This window comes from Balaenoptera borealis (genome assembly GCF_965194805.1).
Source record: "Balaenoptera borealis genome assembly, chromosome: 2".
In the NCBI taxonomy this organism is placed as follows: Eukaryota; Metazoa; Chordata; class Mammalia; order Artiodactyla; family Balaenopteridae; genus Balaenoptera; species Balaenoptera borealis.
Genome location: NC_138867.1, coordinates 44,137,494 through 44,162,411, shown reverse-complemented (window position 1 = coordinate 44,162,411; position 24,918 = coordinate 44,137,494). Strand labels below are relative to the sequence as shown.

At 39.5% G+C, this 24,918-nt stretch overlaps 1 protein-coding gene across 2 annotated transcripts; it reads right to left on the bottom strand.

Annotated features, from left to right (window-relative positions):
• Positions 1 to 4,314: 4,314 nt before the first annotated feature.
• Positions 4,315 to 23,658, bottom strand: GZMK (granzyme K). Of its 2 annotated transcripts, XM_082381872.1 has the most exons (5): positions 13,306 to 23,658; positions 12,880 to 13,027; positions 7,937 to 8,087; positions 6,904 to 7,173; positions 4,315 to 5,468 (listed from the first exon to the last, which is right to left on the bottom strand). In XM_082381872.1, the coding sequence occupies exons 1-5, from the start codon at positions 13,367 to 13,369 to the stop codon at positions 5,307 to 5,309; spliced, it is 795 nt and encodes a 264-aa protein (XP_082237998.1). In that variant the 5' UTR covers positions 13,370 to 23,658; the 3' UTR covers positions 4,315 to 5,306. The 2 variants fall into 2 exon arrangements, with proteins under 2 accessions (XP_082237998.1, XP_082237997.1); XM_082381871.1 differs by lacking the exon at positions 4,315 to 5,468 and having other exon boundaries at positions 6,544 to 7,173.
• Positions 23,659 to 24,918: the final 1,260 nt, after the last annotated feature.

Sequence of the window (24,918 nt, the reverse complement as noted above, 5' to 3'; positions counted from 1 at the left end):
CCACTATGAAGAACAGTATGGAGGTTCCTCAAAAAACTAGAGTTACCATATGATTGAGCAATTCTACTCCTGGGCATATATCCAGAAAAGACAAAAACTCTAATTTGAAAAGATACAGGCACCCCAATGTTCATAGCAGCACTATTTACAATAGCCAAGACATGGAAGCAACCTAAATGTCCATCAACAGATGAATGGATAAAGAAGATCTGGTATATATATACAATGGAATATTACTCAGCCATAAAAAAGAATGAAATAATACCATTTGCAGCAACATGGATGGAGCTAAAGATTATCATATTAAGTGAAGTAAGTCAGACAGAGAAAGACAAATATCATATGATATCACTTATATTTGAGATCTAAAAAAATGATACAAATGAACTTTTTTACAAACCAGAAATAGACTCACAGACACAGAAAACAAACTTATGGTAATCAAAGGGGAAAGGGAGGGAGGGATAAATTAGGAGTTTGGGATTAACAGATACACACTGTGATATATAAAATAGATAAACAACAAGGACCTACTATATAACACAGGGAATTATATTCAGTGTCTTGTAATAACCTATAATGGAAAAGAATCTGGAAAAAAATCTATATATATGTGTGTGTGTGTGAGCACGCACACGTATGTATGTATAACTCAATCACTTTGCTGTACACCTGAAACTAACACAAATTGTAAATCAACTATACTTCAATTTAAAAAAATTTAAATAAAAAAAAAAATAAAAGAACTTCCTGGCAGCTCCCAGCCAATGATTTTCACTTACATCTCCTTGACCATTACTAGCAGTGAGAGAGGCTGGAAAAGACCATCTTTTAGCTGTGTACATTTGTGACTCCAAATAAAATGTGAGTTTTGTTAGCAGGGAAGACGGAGATGGCTGTTGAGTAGCAAACCAGCAGGCTCTGCTATGAAGGAAACAGATAAAACACAGCTAAAAAACCCATAATACTTCTTGGAGTTATTGGATGATCAGAGTACCAATGGGAATATGCATGTATAAATACTCCAGATATGAACACATTTTATGCCCATGACCAGAGCAGGGATGGCAGAGTACTCTTTAGGGGAAAGGCAGGTTGTTGATCTGTTGTAAAGCCTCATGCGGTAGTTAAAATTCATTATGTTGGTGAATTTATCAAGGTTCAGAGTTGACTTCATTAGAGATTGAAACTTGATTTTTTTTTTTTTTAGCACACTAGAGTAGATTTGAGTCTTAAAGAGAAATTCAAATTACCCCAACTTAAAGGTAAAGAAAAAAAGTCATAGATGTAGAGAAGCAAAACGTTTATTATTTTGCAATGAGAAATAACCGTCAGGGGGAGCAAAATGCTCACTGAAGTTTGCTTGGTGAGCATGGAATTAGAAAAAGACCAGATAAATCATCTGAATGTCTAAGGGAATCAGGCTAAAGGCAGGATGGGCTTGCTGTGGGACCAGAAGGCAGGTTTAAGGGCTCACTTCCCCTCTTTCCCTGTCAGCTCTTGTTGGACCTCTGCCTGTGTTGTCTCCTCTTCCCTGTATCCACGGATGTCCTCCTCCCCTTCTGACTGGGACACTCTTGAGAGTTGTTAACTTTCAAGCAGATTACAGCCTATCTTGTAAGCTTGGGAACTTCACTGTCTCTACCAATGTGTATGAAGTTTAAATTTTAACTCTCAGAGGGCAGTTTAATTCTACTTACTTCTAAGTTCTCAGGAGATGCCTCAGTATAAGCCCCATAGGCTGCCTCTAATAAGCTGTTATATAGACATATATGGTTACAACCAGAAAATGAACATGACCCTTTCATGGTAGAGGATAAAAGGTGATGAGGAGGGTTTGTAAATCTGGAGTTGACTGATATGACTTAGCAAAAGGACTGAAGAAGTTAACATTTGTAAACAGGAAGTCAGTGTGTGAAAGTCTGAAACCAGGGTTGAATCATCCAAGACTCAAGGAACCCAACTGTTCAGCCAGCATGACTTGGTACTCAAGGAACTCTTAAGACAACGTATGGGCAGCTTTCATGTGTGTCTCAGTAATCTTGTGGTGTCTCAGTAATCTTGTGGAAGTGTAAGCTTTTTGAGAGATCTGAGTACATTGTCCTTGGACAGTCTGCTTTCTCCCTCATCACGTGTGTGTCCTTTCCCAAACTGAGAGCTTAGTCAAAGAGGAAGAGGGGCCCTGATTGATTGAGAGCAGTTCTTCTTTAGTGAGATATTTTCTGAAACAATCAAGCTCTGAAGCACTGTTCTTTTGATCATTTCAGGGTGAGCTGGGATTTATTTTGTGTAAAAACTATGAGAGAGACTAACTCTGCTACCTTGTTCTAGGCTGGTTTAGTTGCTCAGGCATTATATTTGGACCTAACTGTTTTCAGTGCTGTCACTTTTTATTAAAACTGGATGGACGTAAAACATGAAGCTTTTTTCTGTGTCTGTGAGGAAGGAAAATATGCTCTGTCTACAGTCATGAAGAAGGGAGGAGGTGGGATAATTCAGAATGACAACAGTTTCCCTAAAACCTTGGAGCAGTTAAAAAAATTTTAAATTGAAGTATAGGAGCAGTTTTAAAATGTGGATATTTGCCTCATTTTTGACTCTCAACTTGTCTTCGAGGCCACAGATGGAATCAAATAAGCTCTCAAAGACAGAATTCCCCAAACTAAAATGCTATATTATTTTAGGCTATTTTGGAAAGATTTTGGTATGTTTAATAAAATACTACTTCCCTGAAAGGATCAGGGATACTTTTCAATTGCAGACTCCATCATCAGCTGCTTTTCAAAATAAACTGTTTATCTTCCAGTTTCAGAGTCACCAGACCTTCCATAGCTGTTGACAGAAGCTTCCTCTTTGGCAATCTGATCTGGTTGGACTATTGGATGTGAACAGCATGGAGTCTAAAATCAAAACACGACTCTCAGGTTTTAGTGACAAATTTTCAGGATACTCACCAACTGCAATCCGAAGAAATCTCAACAGTCCTTTTGTTACATTAAAGAGACTTGCAACAATATGTTCCATGGATTTGAAATTTAGATGAGATAATTATTTTTTTAATGGTGAGTCCAGAGTTTCTACAATTCCTCCCACCCCTTTTTTTCTTATGAAGTATAGTCTTGGATTTCTCGGTCATAATCAGTATATTTTTAATGAATCAAAATGACACAAAATGGAATATTTAAAGAAACTTTTTTATTACTTTATTCTCAAAGCAGTTCTATACTTTTAATTAGGTTGCTTTTTAACGCAGTGCTTCCATTTGGCTAAGTATTCATAGTAGAATAGTGCTGGTTAATGGTTTCTAAAAGCCATGACAACAAACAAACAAACAAACATAAAAGAATCCTTTTCTATACGAATGTAACAAAACTCAACGGTGGTACCTGGAAATAAGTGCTATTTCTCTCCTGAAACCCAAATTAAATATAAAGGCTGAGATGAACCTTTTGGTTTCTGACCATTGAAGGAGAAGCCTGAAATGATGCTCCCATCGTCCACCACCACCCACTCAAATTGGAAAGAGTTACCAATCAATCACTGGACCACCACAGTCAAGGACAGCTGAGACCCTCAAGTGCCCCTACTGAATTGCACTTTGGTCTTCTGTTGTCAGTTCACATTGAAGGATTTATAAAAAACAATGCCAAGAACTTACTGTTCTTTTTTGTAATATGTTATTAAGGATGTTCATTATCAGTGGCTTTTGGATTTGAGCGTTTGTCAGAATCAACTGTATTGCTTTTAAACAATGCAGGTTTCCAGGCCCACCTCAAGCCTATTCAATCTGAATTTCTAGGCAAGGACTCAGAACAATCTATATTCCAAACAGTCTTCTCAGGTGATCCTGATGCCTTTGGTAGGGACATAGGAACCATGGCACAGTGTCCTTCTTAAGAGGATCATGGAAGAAAGTTCTGTTTTAGTTTTAGTTCTAGCACCAGTGGCCCTACTTCTGGGAAAATAGTTTATTTTTATTTCCTGGATACTGTAATTCATGTAACTGATTCTGTTGATCTTTTTGCGTTGACTCATGTGAAGCATAGAGCCAAATATGGCTCCTTCTAGCAAAAGTGTAGGGAGAAAATTATGGCACTTTGGGTATTAACAACATTCCTATCTTCATCTAATCTTTCTTACTCTCATTTCCTCCTTGCCTCAATTTCTTCACCAAATTATTATTTATTTTAATTAATTAGTTAATTAATTAAATGTATTTATTCATTTATTTGCCCTTTGACCCTCTTCACCCATTTTTCTCACTTCTTATCCCCCACCTCTGGCAACCACCAATCTAATCTGTTCTCTGTATCTAAGAGTTATTTTTTTTTTTTTAAAGACTCCACATATAAGAGAGGTCATTTGGTATTTGTCTTTCTCTGCCTGACTTATTTCACTTAGCATAATGCCCTTGAGGTCCATCTATGTTTTTTGCAAATGGCAAGATTTCCTTCTTTTTTTTGGTTGAATAATATTCCATTGTGTGTGTGTGTGTGTGTGTGTGTGTGTGTGTGTGTGTGTGTGTGTGTATACACACCAGTTTCTTTATTCATCATCCATCAATAGACACTTAAGTTGTTTCCATATCTTGGCTATTGAAAATAGTTCTGCATGAACGTGGGGGTGCATATATCTTTTTGAGTTAGTGTTTTCATTCTCTTCAGACAAATATCCAGAAGTGAAATTGCTGGATCACATTGTATTTCTATTAATTTTTTGAGGAAAAATTGTTTTTAATTTCATATTTTGTTTTATTGCAGGTATTTTTGTATGTTGCTTTAAATCCTGTTTGGAACAAAATGTGACATAAAAAAATAATAAGTTACTATCTAAATATTTGTATAAACCTTGATGATTTTTTCTTAACTTGAGTTGGGGTGTTTGAATTTAGTGTTTCTTATTTTAAAAATACAGCTTAGGATGATCCAGCAGAAATCACAACATAAATCTGATTAAAGGTGATGCCATTATTGTCTTGTTTAATCACCTTTTTGCCCTTTTGGAGGAGTGTGCGTGGAGTCGGGGGATATATCATTCCCTGTATCCTATTTCCATACAAGACAAGCAGATAGTCTTCTAAATTTTATTCAGAATAAGATCGGCAGAGTAGAAATACATCAGTGGTACATGTGAAAAAGAACTTGATATCTTAACAAAATCAGTCCTAATGGGTCAGGAGTGTACCCTAACTGTGCTCCACTTTAGCTACATTCAACTACCTCTGAAGATAAGTTGGCCTGTGGAACATATTATGAAACAAAAACAAAAACAAGCAACTGGTAGAGCCAAGAAAATCATGGGTAGTCTTAGTTTGCATGAGATGGGGCCAAGTTGCTTTTGATCCAAGCCTGGTATTTCCAGGTTAATAGGATGTAGATTCCAGGTTTCTTGGCATCACCACATTTACGACCTCCAGAGACTAGGGCGTGGAAGGCACCTTTGCAGATCAAGGGGCCCCCTGAGTCACCCTGGAAAGAAGAAAACGGGCAGATACTTGGTAAGAAGCTGTTGAACTTTTTCAACCATCAGCTGTTAATTACTCAAAGGATTATTATCTGGGTCCTTGGTTTCTTTGTGTCCTGCAGAGTGCCCGATACAGCCCCTGACGCAGTATAGATTCTCTGTGTCTCTGTCTCCATCCAGGACCATGGTTCTGTCCATCTGTCTGTCTGCCTCTCTTTGTCCATGTCCCTGTCTCTGTCTAAGACTATGTATATATACATCCTTCGGTAATCAGTGACTGCTGAACTTTATTCATGAAGAAATGGGTAGACATAAAGTTTGAAATAACCCACTGAAATAAAAGAAATTTTCAAAATTATGAATTTCATTTTGGTGCTCATGGATTTGAAATCAAGTTGCTATTGAGACTGGTAGAAAAGAGCAATGTATTCAAGTAAATGTCTTGGTGGCAGGTGCTCTATCTTCTCTATCATTTTTTTCTATCATCATATGATTGAACGTGGGGCTCTGCACATACCCAACACTTAGTAAATACTTGCTCAATGAACTGATTCTTGAGGACTCACTCTGACAACAAAACAATAAACAAAAATTCTGTCAAGGAGAGTGACAAGGTGATAGAGGGGGAAGCCTGGCCTTTCAGATAAGGAGCTGGCTTTCAAATCTAAAGAGCAATCTTTGCCTCTGCTGCCACTCACATCAAAAACTGCAGTACTTTGTGCTTGGCTGGCTGTGAAAACAGAGGCTGAGGGGGATGATGATCTTGGGGCACCGCAGTTACACATGATCTTTGTCATCATCATACCCTCCCCTTGATAATGCTTAATATAGTATAATGTGAATATTATATTGTATTTTTTAAAAAATTAGTAATCCATCTGTACTAGGTAGCCTTCATCACCTGTAAACATGATCACCTATTTTTTTTTTTTTACTACCTCAGGAAACAGAAGATTTTGAAAAGCATGACTGTTGTTCCTTTTAGTCAGTTAGCAGTTAGTCAACATTATTTAAGAAACACATAATATATATTTGAACTTTTTGCATTTGAGTTTTAGAAGACCTGTCTATTCGTTTAAAGGTGGTGATGGTGGGGGGTTGAGAAGTTATCTTCTAATCGCCACTAGTGACCTCAGAGTTGGTAGGCTTTCTAAGGTCGGTAATACTCCTCAGCGGAAGTCTGTAAAAGTTATCAGATATAGTTAACTATCCTGATGAACAAACACTTAATGAGTGTTTACTACGTGTTGCGCAAGTACTTATGACGCATTTGCATTGGTAGATGAGAAAGCATAGAGAACACCGTGCAGGATTGGAGGGCACATGTCTGGAGTTGTGATGTGATGTTCTCCACGCCTCTCCTCCTCGGTGCGGTTGTGCAGGTGGGGCCTGAGTGTAGCTCAGCAGCCTGAAGTGCCTGTTTGAGTGAGGGGTTCTTACCTGGCAGGAATCCTTCTGGCCTCTGGCGTCTCCTGCACATATCATGTTTTTAGTTATAATAGGGTCGTGGTTGTAATAACTTCGGCTGTTGCAAACTTTTCGACTTATGACAGTAACAGTGACTTCTCGCAGGGTATCAGAGGGCCTAAAACATTCTGGGTCAGTGGCTCCCCAGCCAATAACCTGGCATTTTGTTCCAGCTGTAATATCATTTTTGGCTCTGGGGTGGAGCAGTTGGACATGTTTGTTGAGTTTTGCGGCCGTGTGAAGCTGACAGATTGAAAAGAGAATAAATTATCATTTGTCCTCAGTAGTATCATTAGCCTGAGTGATGTCTGTGTGGTCCCTCTGTGCTAGGAGGGCGTCCCTCTTCTTGAATCTACTCTGGTGGTAGCCCACAGCTGCATCTGTGGTTGCTGCTTTCCTGAACATGCTCTTCGTTCCCCTTAGAGCTCAGTGACCCTGGGGGAGGGAGCTTACACAGAGCAGGAATTTTGCCCAGTCTCAAGCAAACTGGCCTTTGCTCTGCATTGGATGGTTTGCTGTGGAATAACATCCATAGGTCATGACTTTGAGGGCTGGGCTATTTCCTGCTAGATAGGACCCTTGAGTATGGTCTAGACTAAGTTTGGACTAGACTAAGTATGGTCTAGACTAAGTTGTAACTCACTTCTGTATCTCTGAAGTCACTTGCTTGGCTCTGTTATATAAGTGACTTGTATTTTTCACTTGCTAATGAGAAAAGCATTGGGGAAAAAAGCGTGGATCCTTGGGCCTGTTGGGATGTTCTCCTCCCATGTATGCGAGCATCAGAGCAGTTTTAACTTGTATAAATACAGCCCAGATGCATCTGTGATAACTTCTTGTTTCGCTCAAGGCAGTAAATGGAGCAAAATGGGCCCTTATAAAATATGTCACAATCACCTCGAACATGGGGAGAGTGCCAACAATATCCTTTTGTGTAGATGATTTAACAACTGAACTGTGCTGTATAAGAATGTAGGAGAAACTGAAGGAACGCAATGCTACATACCTGAACCAGCATAATATCATTTGATTTAGGATCTGATGTAAATCTTGGGAATCGTATGAATCTTTTAATCTCAAATGTTTGTTTGGAGGCCTCATTCTTTGAGAGAGAGTGTGCTCCTGAAACCACTTTGGAAGACTGGTCTTTGGCAAACCTAAGAAAAGCAAAGAGAATAGACACCACAGAATGATTCTCAAATCTTCCAGTGAGGAGTAGAAATGGTGGAGGGGGCCATATACCTACAGGAATAAGGGCCAGCTCCAAGATAACCTGTGTAGGATTAGATGGAGTGACAGAGGTGTCAGTGGACCCAATCATGAATGGATGATAACAAGGGCCAAACCCATCCCACTCCAATTCCCCAGTCTTGCAAAAGAATATCAGGACATGTACCCTACTGTGGGGAAAAAGGAGTGAAACCCTAAGTGACTGAGATCAAGTTTACAATAAAGTTGTGTTAATTTATATAAAAATAAAGGAAATTATATTTCTCGAGTTTGTGGGTTGTGATTTATATCCACCATTGTTAAATTTTTTTTATTGAGGTAAAATATACATAACATGAAATTTATAACTTTAACCATTTTTAAATGGTTCTGAGGCATTAAATACATTTACATTGCTGTTCACCCATCACCACCACCATCAATATCCAGAAATTTTTCATCTTCCCAATGTTAAGTGTTGTAATAACTAAAAGGTAAAAAGGTACAACTCTACACTTGCTAATCTGGTATGTCTAAACCTCATCTCAGGGCGATATGGAGAAGTAAGGTCCATTAGATGGCTTTCAACTATACTCATATGTTCTGTCCCCTCAGTTAGAAAGATGATTTAGACAAGAAGGGAAAACTTTCCTCAAGGTGAAAAATCATTTGAAATTAAGACACTTTAGAGTTAGTAGTCATTGATAATTCCATTGTGAAGATTTAGAGGATAAAAACTGGTGAGTCAGATGAAGGAACAACAGTTTTTTCTTTTTTGAAATCTCTAGTCATATACAATTTTAGTACCAGTGTTTCAACAGTTGATCTGACTTACTGTATGTTGAATAAAATTATATTTACATCTAGTTATGAAAATATAAATTTTTTTTTGAGATCTTGACAACACCTTGGAGCCATTTGCATACTACAAAAACATCCCATTTTAATGTGTGTTCTCAGGAAACGACTTCAAATCCTTTTTTGGAACAAGAAGGGGGATAAAAAGAATTATATTTGTTTACATGTAACTATTTCATTGTCACGTGGAAAAGAGGGCGGATTACAACAAAAACACACATACCCAATAAACACACATATATACATATGAATAAAGATTAATAAAAATTAAAAAGAGCACAGAAACATACGGAAAAAGGAATAAGAGGTTGTTTCAGGTTTGGGGAGCCAGTATACGGCTATGCCGGGGTGGGTTTGTGTATGGTAGGGCTGTGACTGCTGGGAATTACCGTTTTTTGGTTTCCACCAAAAGAGTTTATTCTGGTTTATTTTGGGAATTCCAGCTCTATTTGTTGAAAAGTTTGTGTATTGCAAAATCAGGATGGGGATGAAATTTCTCAAAGGATGTAGATTGGATTTCCCAGGATTGATTCAAACTCAAATTCAGCGTACTCACTAAACCCAAAGCTTTGGAGGGGAAGGATGATATAAAATCCCTGGGACTACTGATATAATAGAAAAGATGGATACATACATAAATAACTAACACAGGAAGGCTGGGAGATACAAATGCAGGACGTGGAAGATGAATTCTGACTAGGGGAAGGGCGCTGAGAAAATGTCTGTTTTTCCTTCATCTTCTACCAATTTCCTTGACTTGTTAATGGCTTTGAAGTGTTTTAGTTATTTTTGTCTCCGCTGGGACATGTGAATACCAAAAACAACGCAAGCAGACCATGAATGTTTTCTGAACTTTCCATTTCTAGATACACTTCAACTGTAATCTGTACTACAGAAGTCAATTTTTTTCTGCCCACAGGATACCTGGAATTACCTGAGTTCTAGGATCCCACCTCCTTACCTAAATCCAGGTATGAATTCCCACCGAGGAGAAGTAACAATACTAGTGTCTCTTTGGCACAGCGCAGTGTTTCTCCACAGGTGGTCTTTGGACCACCTGCGTCAGAATCATCCGGAGGTGTCTGGTTGCAAGGCACCTCTATAAGCCCCGTGCCAAGCCCCTTCAAGCCTCTTATTTCCTCTGCCACTCTGCCTTGGCACTGAGCAGTGTTTCTGCTTAGACCCATTCCTCTGGGTGCGTTAGTGAAGGTAGGGTCCCTATTTTTGGAATTCTCTTGCCTTAGAGAGGAGGGAATTACCTGGCTGTCAGAGATGGGCTGTCATGGTTTTATCCGATCAGCACAACTGGACCATGATATTTGTTCCTCGGTGATTACCACGGAAGGTACAGATATTAACATAACATTAGGTGACATTTATTAAGTTACTGTAGTGTGCCAGGTTTTGTGCTAAGCATTTTACATATTTTCCCTCATTTAAACCTCACAACAGCCCTGTGAAGGAGGTATTATGATTAGCCCCATTTTGCAGATGAGGGAATTGATGATCAGATAAACTGACAAACTTGAGAAAGTCCCACCGATATTAAGCGGAGGCTCTGGGATGCAAATGCAGGGGGGATTAAAGCTTCTTTGGTTTGAACCTGGGGTCTGGATTGGTAACCATTCTACTCTGGGAGCCTTGAGTGATTTGGGATGGAGTGAGGCCATGTGGAAGGGGCTGGGTTGGAGGGGGGCGGTTCCATCTATTCACTGGCTAGGCAGGTGAGAGGATGGGGGAGTGATCAGTGGGAGAAGGCATTGGAGGAGACTAAGGAAGACAGTGGACAAGAGTTGGTGAGAGTTTTGCTTCTGATAAATTGAAATGCTGAAAATGTTATACAAGAGGATTTTTTACTGGTTTCCTTTTATAATTGGCATGGCAACTAATAAAGGGGCCAAGAGACTAAGTGAGGAACTTAGTGTGGATGGGTAGTGAGAAGGGAACACCCCAGATTTGGCCCCCTTCACCATTTTGCTGAGAGAGGGGCCTGGAGTTAGTAAACTATTCTCACAGGATACTTGGGAGTCCATTTGAGGGAAGCCACCATTGATCTATTTCATAAATATTTTGGATTTCATAAAGCTTTATGTTTTTCTAAGCACCAACCTGCCTACATTTTTACACCCAAGTGTCCTGTAGAGGAAATCTGATCCACATATTCTGCAGTTCTTTAAACTACAGCCATTTAAAATAATATTTAGCAATAGTGTTTTTTTTTTTTTTTTAAATTCCAAGACCTCTTTTTCCCAATTTTTCAATTTGGGAATCTATTTCTACTGAGTCAAGTTCACTTGACAAAATTTAAAATTCAACTTAATAATACTATTTACCTTTGGATAGCAATTTATGGCTTGTGAAGGACTTCACATACTGTGCATTTAGCTTAGCAAAAACCAAAACCCAAAAAAACCCCTCCCCTCCAATTTATTTCCTTTTTTCTATCCAGCATTTGTTCAGCATTTATAATAAATCAAGCTCTATGTCTGGGGAGGTTATAATCCATTTGAATGTGTAACCACAAGCGTATTTGAAGATGTGCATATTCTGAATTGAATGAACATTTATTGATAGTCACCCTCTGCTTAGCTGGTCCGCAGGGGACAAGTGCCCTAGAAAAGACAGAATTGATGAGGACACAAGGGTGATTTCTGTGACAGCAAGAACCCTGCTTAAATGAAGTAGCCATGTTAAATCGGAAATTAGTGGCTTGCTATTTAGAAATAAAACAGAAATTCTCACAGTTTGCAGGCTTCAGAATTTCTAATTTGTGTTCAAACAGTCTCATTAAAATGGGGCAACCAAACAAAATCCCCAAAATATGAGAAGCAAGTCAATTCAGTTGTTCCATTTAGATATAACTGATGCCTAGAGAGTAAATGATTATGGCTAAGAGGTTCTTAAGTGAAGTGCTGTCATATTTGTAAGGAAAGGAGAAGGCCCCATCTTTTCTTAGCTTATTCAGGCGAGAAACATAAGGAAGAAACATACAAACAAAAACCACCCCCGAAGCTGAAACAAACAAACAAAACAACAAAGGCCAAATTAGTTTTCTATTGCTTTTCCTTTTGTGATGGTAGCGGCATCCCAAGAAGGGTTTTGGACATTTTTAGCTGAAGTAAGAGAATCATAGAATGAGAGGTTATAGTCTGTCTTTAGAAAAGCTTTCATTTTAAGTATCCCAGAAAAAATAACTCTCTCTCTCTCTCTTTTTCTTTGTAAATCATCTATACTTTTTTTTTTCACCTAGTTAGATTGTTGCCCCTTACAGCTGTGATTCCCAAACTGTGGGCCTCAGACCTCCGTGGTGGGCGTTGAGCAGAGGAGTTAAGGTAAGGGTCTCAAAACCCTATTAGCAAAACAATAAAAAAATTAAAAAAATTAAAAAAACAAAAACAACAAGAAAAGAAAACTCTATTAGCAAATCAGGCTCCTCATACATATAACAGTAATAAGAGCTGCAACTTATTTGCAGCTTACTATGTGCTAAGCATGCTAAAATATTTAAATAGATACTATTTAATCCTCAAAACCCCATGAAGCAGTTATATACTAGTATTATTATTTCCCATTTGTAAAATGGGGTGCAAACTCAGGTTGTCTGAGTTCCCCTAACAAGGTCAGGAATACTGCCGCTTCAGTTATAACTGTTGCTGTGTTCCCAGGCATTACATGAAGGTTTTGAATTTGTCTATTGGGTTGCCTAGATCTCCCAGAAAAGGAGAACTTGGGGCAGAATCGCGGATGTGTGAGAGGGTAAATAAACTCCAGCAGTTGGTCAGTTATCACAGAAGCTAAGTAAGGGTAGATCCAATTCTCTCCTGGGAGAGGCGAGCTTCTCTTCTGGCCGACTTAAGGAAACACAGTAAGCCTAATACTCACCGAGAGTGGCAGTGGGCTGCTGTCAGCACCCACTGCGGATCAGTCAGCACTCCGCCGCAAATGTGATTGCCGCCATACTGCATGGAAGCCATCAATGGCCTGGAATGCGGCGACGCTTCTCTCCCTCCGATAATCTCCATGTTGAAACCTCCCAAAGAAAACCAAAAGATTTAATGCAAAAGATCTAAGCAGATTATTTCATGTAATTCTTCTTTTGACAGTCATTATATAAGTTTTCAAAGATTAAAAAAAAAATCTTTCAGTCACCTAATAGTTATTACAATTTTACTGATGAACAACTGTATAATACATTACAGTTTAGAGGGAGCTACATGGAAGTAAAAATTATTTTCGTTTATAATGTAACAATACAATCACTAGAAAATCATTTAATTCTCACATGTGGTAGGTACTGGAGATACTTACACTCTGGAGTTATGTAAGTCCCAGCTATTAGGAAACAGAGAAAAAAAGAAGAAAACTTAGTCATTTCAATGGCTTGGATCTAAGAAGCCCAGATGAAATGTTGTGACTGTATTGGTGAAGGAAGAAGAGTCTGAAGACTGAGTTTCGATTTTGCAAATTTAACTTTCTCACCACAGGTGTTCTAGAGGTAAAGTTTTTCACACCTAAGATTAAAGGTATATATCAGTTTGGGGAGTTTCGGAATTGTGCTTTTAGCGCTTTTTAGAGCAAGGTATGTGTGCCATAAAGTACTCATTTCTGTAGTTAACCACTTTCAATACCTGTATAAGTATTCATGTTATAAATGGTGAGAGACTAAAAAATATCCAAGCCATAAGAACTTAATGAAGTTCAAAGATGTTCATTGCTCTAAAGTAATAATTACTATTTTTCCTGGCAGAAAATGATGCCTATCATATTTAGTTTCTCTCTATTTTTCATTTGCACATAGATTTATTATGTAGAGAGACGTGGAACCTTGCACAGATCACGGCTGCTTTACAATGAGGCTTAGCTAAAGCCTGAACATCATCCAGAGAAACCCATATGTTTTGTAGCAAATTTATTCCTAGTCATGCCATTTTCTCTAAATTTGACCAAATTTGGTTAAATTTTCGTTACATTTTTGGAAGATTTCATAATGTTATTAAAGGGGAACATTGGCAACATAATTTTAATTCTGAGTGTCTCTTTTACTCATTTTTAATTGAAAATGACCATGTGTTTATCCAGGGCCTTAATAATAATACCTTTTAAAAATCAAGGACTGCACTTTGTCACTCTCCCCAGGAACAGATGAAACACATTGCCAGGCTTTCTACTGTACTTTCTTCTTTACTACAAAAGGTATTCGACTTAAGAGTCTACGAGATTCTGTTTGTGCTGGGTGCTGATCAGTAGTGCAAATGTTATAAAATGAGTATGGATAGACAAGTCAGGCACCATGCATGACCCCAAACACTTTGCAGAAACACTGGCCAAAATTTACCTTGAATTAACAGATCTTATTTTCCTTTTTCTAAGATATATGTGTCCTATCTTTTATTTTTTTTTTTATAAAGGAGAGTTGAAATACAGAGCTGTTTTTCTTGGCAGATTGCAAAAAACTCCTACTAAATTGCTCACTAGCATAAGACAGTGGGAATAATAAAAAACAATATTATACTTGTATATTCTACATTATAATTTAATGTGTCTTAAATTATTTCCAAAATTCTATTTACATGATCATTTATATGTTTTCATGTCTTATGTCTGTGAGGAAGGCAGGACAAACTACTATTTTTATGTTACAACTGAAGAAATAGGTTCAGAGAGGCTAAGTAATTTGCCTAAGGTTACACAGCATACAAGCTGGACCAAATCATTTGCCTGATCTGAAGTAACTTGTATGTTAATAAGTATACCACCGGAGCACAGAATTTGAGAAATATCCTGTTTGCACTTTACCAGGATGCAGCAACAGTAAAGCTCTCCTGCATGGTAAATAAGAAGAATTAATAAAACCAATGCAGAGTAGTGACTTCCTGTCTCATAGACCTGTGGGTGAGACAAGGAGGAGCCGGATTAAGAAAAGCCACAAACTTAAAGCAGATTTGTCATTTCCAGCCAAAGGTCCTTGTTACTTTTCAAGTCATTGTTGTCACTGTTGGCGTGCCTTGATGGATTCCTCATGTGCCACTTCTGCAAGCTGTAAAGTGGGCTTGATGATGCCAGCTCCCCACTGTATTGCAGTGATGTTGGGAACATAAGAAAGATAATGTGTGACATGTGGAAGTGATTTGAGCTGTGAGGAAGAAGTGAGCTGTGTAAAAGACAAAGCTTCATTTTTGCCAGGGTGGCGGGGGGCATGTTAAAAAATCTCTCTGCTGCTTATTTCTGTGTAGTAAGGACTAATATCCACATAGATTTTTACAAATTGCTAGGCATTTTCAACTCTATTTCCTGGGAGGTGGCTGTCATTAGTCTTGTTTTGTGGATAAAGACTTGCTGGAGATTACTGACATAGCAGGTGGCAGATCAGTTCTTAAACCCTTAGGTGCTGGCTCCAGGGTCCATGTGGCTTTCAACCTGACCACATGCCTGCCCTACTTTGAGAAGTTCTGGGGCTTAGATGCTCTAAGAGGCAAGCTGGCTGTGCAGAGGGAAAAAGGATTTAGCCATATACACTGCAATTAGACATGGTGAGATTTAATTCAATTGGGAGGTTTTTTTTTTTTTTTTTCTTTAGAATTTTTGGGTTTTTTTTCCAGACGGTCTCATAACTCTTTCTTGTAGCTGACCTGGAAAATTCTGAGAATCATGTTGGTTTATAGTAAGGAGTTATTTGGTTTGGGCTTTAAACCGATGCAGGGGTTAATAGTATCATTTGTTGTAACATTCAGGACCCTGGATTTGAGAACAGTGGGCTGTGTAACATGATGAGCTCCAGCATCTAATTTATTTCTTGGTGTCGGTTTTTGTTCTGTTGAGTCTGCTGCGGGGAGAGCCGTGTTTGCTTTGGATGAATTTTGCAGCAGCTGTGCTGGGCTGAGCAAGTGTGAGGCGGTGCTCCGAGCGGGACTGCTTCACAGGTCAGGGGCCTTGAGGTTCTCCTTTGCTGTGTTGTGTTCAGCTGTCCTTATTAGCTGTTCTTGGGGATGCTGATTTTGAGCCCCGGGTTTTTGTTTTCCTCCATCCCTACTCTCTCTCTTGACCCTTCTGTGTTTCGAGAGACCCATACAGAGCAGTTGTCTGGAAGCTCCAAAGGCCACGTGTGGTTCTCTCTGTTGGGCTTCCATCGCATTCATTAGCCACGCCCTCTAAAGCCTTGTCACTCAAAGGATGGCTACCAGACCTGTGCCGGTGTGTGACCTGTTCATTACCCATCTAGGGCAAGATGAGAATAGAAATTGAGAGACAGAGTTTAGAAGCTGTTACAATCATTTATCATGACTCTGTACTAATTTATTTTATTTAATGAAATGTAATTTAATGTCTGTCCAATCTAATCATATAATAAGGCATGCATTTTGTATGCCTTTTTCAAATTTTAATTTAATTTTCCTACTCATCTGTGTTTTATTGTATAAAAGTATCAGTCCACGATGAATTGAAACAAAAACCAAACAAATGAACAAACAAAATTTCAAAACGTACCTGGTCTACCCCATGGGTAGTTTGAGTACTGCTCTGTAGACACAAATGCAAAGCATGTCTGTTTCAAGCCCTTCCCATTTCTTCCCTTTTGACCTCCTTTGGAAAGTTTTCCAACACCAAGGTTTCCAAGACTCCCATGGCTGTCCTGCGCCAGGCGCTTGAGATCAGGATTTGGCAGAATTCTACTGGGTCCTTCCTTTTTGACCACCACCCTCTGGGCCTTGGTTTCTGTCCAGTAATGATTTAGCTAATCTGATAAATGCATCTGCTAAGAATTATGATGACACTATGGCAGTTTTGAAAATTGGAGTAGGGAGGGTTATTGGGGTGCTGTATGATGACATTATGTCCAAAGGTGCCCAGAAGACAAATCCTACTTCAGATTACAGGCATTCCTTCCATGAGATTCCATAACATGGATGAGCTTGAGAACAACTGCAAAGGAAAGCAAAGTATCCCGTGCCTCAGACCTGAAGCTTTGGACTTAAGCTCAATGTAGAGAAACTGGGTAAGCCGAGCTGGAGCAGATGGAACCCTGTCTTTTCCTAAGCTACTTCATTCTAAATGCTTCCGAGAACTGCTCCATGATCTCCCTTTGGTGGAATGATGATGGTGATTAAAGCAGGATGGAGGGAAATTTGTTTTATATTTCTCTGCCTTTTATTTACTTATTATTTTTTTTAAAAATAAATTTATTAATTTATTTATGGCTGTGTTGGGTCTTCGCTTCTGTGCGAGGGCTTTCTCTAGTTGTGGCAAGCGGGGGCCACTCTTCATCGCTGTGCGCGGGCCTCTCACCATCGCGGCCTCTCTTGTTGCGGAGCACAGGCTCCAGACGCGCAGGCTCAGTAGTCGTGGCTCACGGGCCTAGTTGCTCCGCGCCATGTGGGATCCTCCCAGACCGGGGCTCGAACCCGTGTCCCCTGCATTGGCAGGCAGACTCTCAACCACTGCGCCACCAGGGAAGCCCCCTCTCTGCCTTTTAATCAGAACATATTTTGCATATTAATTATCTTCCTTTATTAAATATGAGTATGTTTCCTACTCACCACTATTGAGTTAAGTAACACAATAGTCCTTTAACCTCCTCCTCCTTTACTCCTCTCCAAGTCAACTATGAAATAACTGCAGTGGATGAGAGGTACAACGGGTGAGTATGGACGGTATCTTGGCATAAGGAATAACCACACGAAAACAGCTTGAGAATTCGGCAGATGGGAATTTCCCAGTCCACCTGGAGCTGGCTGCCTGGCCAGACACTGTCCTGATCTCAACTTTTTCTCCAGGCCTCAAGCTGCCCTTTTGTGACACCTCTTCTTTTTCTTTTCTTCTTCAGGGTGCTTTTGATGTTCATTTTCACTGAGTTGAAATGTTATGGGAGGGAAAGTCCCACATGGTGTGGTCCTGTGATGTCACTGGACATAAGGCAGATCACTCACATTGTCTGCAGTGTTTGTCCTAAAAGATTTACACGTGTGAAAATCCTTTCAACAGGGATGACTGCCAAAGGAAGGTTTGTAGCCCTGATCTCTCTCCCAGCAACAGACTTGTAGGGCCACTGGCCTTGCACAGAGGAAATGAGGACTTGGATGAACCTGGTGGGGCTTTGGGGAGAAAACTGGGGTCCATATATAGTCAAGGGAAAGATGTCAGGGGAAGAACTTGGTGATAGAAACCAGAAGAAATGTGGAAGCAGGAAGGGAAAGGAAGGAAATAAATAAATATTGTAGAGGAAAGAAGGAAACAATCAATGGAGGATGGGAAGCCTTACAATGAAACACTTCCATTTATATTTGAACATCTCAGATACTGTGATGTGTCCCAAGCCAAATATATCATCTTTTTACAACAGAAACACATCTGTTAAAAGGAATAATCTTATCACATTGAAAGCAATTAAGTTGTTTAAATGAATCAGATTGGTTTCATAAAATAAAGTCACAGCAGGCAAACTAGTAGTTATTTCAGAGAGGATGATCAAATTCATTCATAAGGGAAACACAGTAAATGCTGTGGCCAAGCTGGAACTCAATAAATCAATTGATTCAGTATTCCTTAATTTTTCACTTACGATGAATTCAAGTAGAAATTGTCACACAGTTCTACGTGTGATAGAAATACTTTTCCAAAGGCAAATGATTAACCAAACAACACACACACACACACACATTTGCACATTCCCCTGCCCCACACCCACTGATCCCTAAATCCCTGTCCTACTCTTTATCACAAATAAATTCCAGGTGGATCAAAGATTTTCTATGAAAAAAGTGAAACCATTATAAACATTAAATGCAATGGTAAGTTAAAAGCAATGTTTGAGAGAGGAAGACATAAAGGAAACCACCAATACATAAGAGTATATAAAACTTTGACTTCTGTAAGGCAAAAAACACCAGAGGCAATATCCAAAGATATATGATAAAACATTCCCCCCAAAGATAATATCTTTAGTATATGAAGAGCTCTTACAACTACATCAAAGAAAATAAGAGTAATAATAAATGAGCTTGATGATGAACAAATCAGTATAAATATAAACAAAATAATGCTTTAGTTAAATTTCCTTATTAGGGACCTAGCATATACATAATATTTTTAAAAAATATTGATGATTTTAGGATAGAAAATAAAGCACATTTCACATTTTTGCAAGTCTTAGTAAGTAAAAGTTTGATGCACTAATGGCAAACTATAGCAAATGCTGATAAAAAGACCACCAAGCTGAGAATAATCTACTACATTCACATTGTTAGTTGACAAGTCAGTGAATGGGTTTTGGCAACAATGTAATGATCGTGCTTTTTTCTTTTAGATCTTGAACTTTGTAAATCCTCTTTCCTTTCACAACTTCCTTAATTCACCTCTACTTCTCTCCAAAATCCAAAACACATATTTTCTCTTCTCACCAGAATTTCAGATCGCTGGCCTTCTTGCAATTTAGCCACGTCCACTAGCTTTCTTCTGGACACATCTGACCTCTTTTCAGTCTGAACAAGATGGTCATGTTAACAAGGCCCACCTATCTGGAATTCCCTGGCGGTCCAGTGGTTAGGACTCTGCACTTCCACTGCAGGGGGCATGGGTTTGATCCCTGGTTGCAGAACTAAGATCCTGCATGCCTCAGGGCATGGCCAAAACAAACAAACAACAAAAAAACCCCAAACAAGGCCCACCTATCAACTCCAGGTATCATGCCTCCTTAACCTTCTACTGTGGAACTGCCCAACCCTACATCTCCCTTCCCGTTTGCTTTCTCAGATTCTAGCTTAAAGAATTCTGCTGCAGAAAACCACAGGACCCTAGTGGGCTAGCCCACCAGCTCAAGAGTAGAGAGTTCACTGTACTCTAGAAATCCTCTCACTTATCTCCTTCATTCTCTAGATCACTGGCCACAATAGCCTTTCCAGACTCTATCTTTCCCAAGCCCCCCTTTCCCTCCATCACTTCACCTTCTACTTCAGAAGTTGAAGGTGAACTCTCTCTTTTTATTTAACTACTCATCTTTTCTTCCTGGCCAAGCAGGAACACCTCCACAGAGGGACACCTCTATTCTTCTCCTCATCTCCCAGGGTCTTTATTTCTTTATAAAGCAACTTAAATTTCTACATCTCCACTAGCTCATTCCTTCAATATCCATCCATCCATCCATCCACCCATCCATCCATCCATCCATCCATCATCCATCTATCCATCTATCCATCCATCCATCCATCCATCCATCTCTACATTAATTTTGTATGCAAGCACACAGACCTATCTATTCATGAAAGATATTCACTTGAACATGTTTGATCCTCAGTTTATCCTTCCTTTCCTTTCATAATCAGAGTTCTTTCTTTCATAATCAATTTCTTGCTCTCTTGTCATCCCAACAAATTGTTTTCATTTCTCACTGCTAAAACACGCTATCAGTGAAACTTGTGGGCTCTTCTCAATACTCATTCTCGTAGATTTATCTGCATCTTTTCTTTCTGCCGACCAGTTTTTCCTTGAAGCATCCTCTGCCCCTGACTCCTGTCATACTCTCTGTTCTGACATTTTTTACCCCTTCAATCACTATTTGTCTCTTTATTGCCACTTCCTCTTCCTGTTCTCCAAATTCTCTCTATAAGTCTCTTCTATTCTCTTAAGCCCAGCCTGTTCCAAAGCAATTAAACAAAGTTAAGTGTAGTTCTAGTCTTCAGGACTTCTCAGAGCCTTTAAATGCTAATGTGTATTTTTAATACCCAAGAGGATATGTAGGGATGTAGTATGCTCAGTGTCTCAGACTTGTTGGACTAAAGAACATTTATTTTCACAGAGCGTATCAAGGGACATGGATTCCTTAGACCTCATGGTGGGAAACCTGTGTACAGTTTCCGATTTTCCACCTTGATCTCTCTTCATAATATTGCTCCAACAACTTTTTCTTCTACTCTCTAGCCTTCTTACTCTCAAGAGGAAATAGAGTATTTTCTATTCACCACCTCTAGGCCATCCAAGCACTTACCTTATTATTCAAGTGCTATAGGAAGTGCCACCTTCTCCATGAAGTATCTCCTAATCATTGCAGGTGGAGGTGCTTTTTTCCTCTTCCCAAAGCAAGAGGAACCCTTAGAAGTAATAGTTAACATCTTCATAGATGTTATTATGGTGTTTATCTTATTCAGTCTATTCATCTCCGAGATTGTCAACTTCTTGAGGACTGTGTTTATGCACTTTGTACCTGCAAGGAATGCTTTCAGCTGCAAGTAATAGAAAACTCAACCCACAGGGACTTAAACAACAAGGACATTCACTTCCTCATGTAACAAGGAGCTCAGGGGTAGCGGGGCACCAGGGCTGATGAATCCAGTGGCTCAGTGTTACTATCAAGACTCAGGTGTGCATCCTCAGTCCTCATGTTCACTAACCTCATGGTCCCAGGTGTCACATCTGGCTTCTACAAGGTTAAAGGGAAGGTTAAAGTACACAGCTCTTCCTGTAAGTGTATTTTATGATCTCACATCTTTTCTACAAGCATGATGGCACCTCTCCACTCCCACATGTAGTTAGACGGAACAAGGTCACATGCGTTCCCCAAACCAGGGGATTTTCCATTGGACTGGCTTAGACACATCTCCCAAGCTGGGATCTGGATCATCTTTGATGAAGAATGGAGACTTGAAAAAATAGGGGTTCCATTAGCAAGGTGGGAATGGGCAGAAGTAAATTTCTACCTTAATATCCTGTTCAGTTCCCCACAGAGTGCACTGCACATTCTGTAGATTTGCTGAGTGAGTAAAAGGATGGACAGTGGGGTATGCCAAATAATGTGTTTAGTCAAGATTTTAGACCTCATTACCCATCTACTACCTTTCCTGACTCTCTAGGAGGAAGATTCAAAATTTGAATTATAAGGAGGAATATTCATAGGTGAACATTTATAGTTGTTAATTCTATATTTGAAATATTAAAGCTTTTGCATCCTCCTCCCACCCCCCGTACTCTTCACACCAGTAGTATCAGGAACGAGGAATATAATAGAACCATTTTGAGTAAACGTCTCCAAGGGAATTCACAATGATAAAATCAAAACATAAACATAAAATAGGTTTTAAATTAAGATTTTCGTTGTCTCCATCAACAAAATTATAACGTTGGGAAGCTTCTCTTTCTTTTTCCTCATATTCAAGATAGCAACCATATTTCATTGTAAGTGATATGATGCCAGTAGTTGTATCAGTCTGTCTTTTAATTTAGTATTTCCTCCAGACATTCTTTGAACATGTGTCAACAGGAAAGAACATGTTTCAAAATCCTCTTCTGCTTATTTCTCCCTTAATAAACAAAATGAAGTTTGAAAATGTGTCTTTTGGTTCTCTCTATGCTTTCTAAAATTCGGCAAAAACCAGAATTATCAGAACTGGTCAAGACCACATTCTGAAGCAGGTAAAACTGACCGTGGGGACTCTTTCATCTCCACTCTCAGAATTCCTGCTTCTCTTAGTCTTCATCTGCAAGGATCTATTGTCAGCAAATACCCACCAACATCTCATAGCTCAAGAATATTTTAAGGTGTTGCTACTTTACAGTGTATTCTCATTTTATTTAATGTTTCTTAAATAATTTTTTTAAAACCTCTAAAGATTCAGAAGAAGCATCTCTAATGATGAGCTATCAGGTATGGATTCAGGGATGGAGACAGTTTGGGTAGAGAATATTCCTTGTTCCGATTAAGTCACATCTCATAGGCATCACCTTCTCTGGGTACATAACAGGCTGGCTCCAGGAATGACTTTTTTTTTTTTTTTTTTTTTTTGCATATTGTTGGGTAATTGAAAAGCCAGAAGTTCCTGAACTGCTGCTGCCAGAGAGATGTTTAAAACAGTCACACTACAAATGGCTAAGGCACATGTATTTCTGCCCAGTGTGTGTGGGTAAGTGGGAAGAGAAATATTTGTGTGGGAAGTAGCCAGAGAAATATTTTAAAGTTTGGACTTCAATCAGAGAGTGTTTTACTCACTTAAATATCCCTATGAAGGAGCAAAGAACACAAAGGGTGAGGGCTCCAGGAACAGCGTGGGCTTCTGGTTCACAGATGGCACCAACACACACACACACAGACACACACACACACACACAGACACACACACACACACACAAGCCATTTCCAGGTACTATGTACCAAGGGTATAGGAATCTGGGCAGTGGGGTAACCCGGCATTAGGAAAGAAGGTCCTTCTCTAAGTGACGCTTCTGTTGTGTTACTCTCAGACACCTGCTGTAAAAACAAAGTCTCATGCATTCAGAAGTCTTAGAAAAGTGACAGGATCCAAGCCAGCAGGTTGCAGCCCCAGCTGACAACATGCAAAGAGACCAACCCAAACCAAAGTCAAGGATGCTTGTTGTGGGATCTAAATCAAAGTGCAAGGTGTTCTATATGATGAGGAGACTTTTAATAATTCATAGTTCAGGGAAGAAGGAAAACTCTCCTAGTAGACCTATCAGCTTTCCATCCCAGACATCAAGAACACTGTTCACTGTTCATTCTTCAGGCTTTTATTCTCACATTGTTGTTCCGTGAAAGTGTCAGAAGAGATACAGAGAGAGAAGAGACGGGTGATGAGAAAGATTGTGTGCATCCAAGTGGCCAATCCTCTTGGGGAAAAGGGTCAGGAAAATTGATGTAAAATCTCTGGGTCAAAAACCAACATATGGTAAACCTGTATTTTATTTAAAAATAATTTCCTGGGGAAAGTCTCTTCTTTCTCAAGTTTTAAAGTAGTAATAATAACCATTGGCAATAGTTGGCATCTTGAGCTATATTTTAAACTTATTAAATAAAGGTTACTCTTCCGATGGGAAAACAAGGAATAAAAGAAGTAGGCAGCCAGCATTTTGCCAAGTGTGTCAGAGTGAAGCCAAGACTCCACAGAAATTTAGCAATGAAGGATTAGTCCCTGCTGAAATTCGCTTTACAGACTACGAATCAAGCCCTGGACACAAAACAAAATCAACATGGAACGTACACAGAAGGGTCATCAGAATGCGGACAGTGCAAGTAAGAGACAAGGGACAATTCAGACAAGTCTACAACAGGGATTATTCTGTTTTATCCAGTTCATTAGTGAACACAAAGTTTTTACCTGAACTCTCACCAGTAATACTATTTTAGTTTGTATATATATGTTCATATATAAATATGCTTTTAAAGATAACTGTTTAGTAAATTTGATATCATGAGATACATCCTTTTATAGTCTAAAATCTATAGGTAAAGAAAGGTAAAGAAATAGCCAGGTAGGGTTACTTACTCATAGGGCAGAACAAAATCCACCTGAGTTGGAAGTCATAATTCTGGTGCCCACAATGTACTTCTTTCAGGATGTTGTTTCAACGAAGCGTCTGCTTGGGCTACAAGTGTTAGAATCACAGGATGTTATTGCTGAAAGATACCTGTTTCAATCAGGTTCTGTCAGGAAATAGAATCTGACCCAAGTGATTCAAATGAAGAGACTTTAATGAAGGGACAACTCACAGAGATGTGGGCAAGGTAAAGGGCCCCCAGGGATATGCAACCTCAGGCAGCCATTGCTGCTCCTGAGAGCCCAGTGAGAGCTGAGCAGTGGAGAGCGAGCCCAACAGGAGCTGTGGGCCTGGAGAGATGCAGCTTCCGCCACAGATGCAGGCCGGAGCAGGCAAGGAGGAGGGAAGAAATGCCACGGCCCCTCTCTCCTCTTCTGACCCTCTGTAGGTGCCTCCCATAGGCCAAGCCCACCCAGAAGTCAAAGGGCAAGGGAGCCGGGGTAACGAAGTCCACAGAGGGCATGGAGCAGGCAGGAAAGGGCAGAGACTGGATTTGGGGTGGGTGGGGCGAGTGGCGGAAAACCACACAGCGCCTAGAAATCTGTCCTTTGTGCTCTGACGGGAAACGCCAGACTCTTCCTTTGTCTGGCCGTAGACAGGGCCCAG

Coding starts and splice junctions, on each gene's coding strand:
- GZMK (XM_082381871.1), bottom strand. CDS start 13,369: ATGACTAAGTTTTCTTCTTTTTTTCTCTGTTTCCTAATAGCTGGGACT. Junction 8,088..12,879: donor GCAGCCCACTGCCACTCTCG/GTGAGTATTAGG, acceptor TGCTTTTCTTAG/GTTTGCCAAAGACCAGTCTT. Junction 7,174..7,936: donor ATGATATTATGCTGGTTCAG/GTATGTAGCATT, acceptor TCAATCTGTCAG/CTTCACACGGCCGCAAAACT.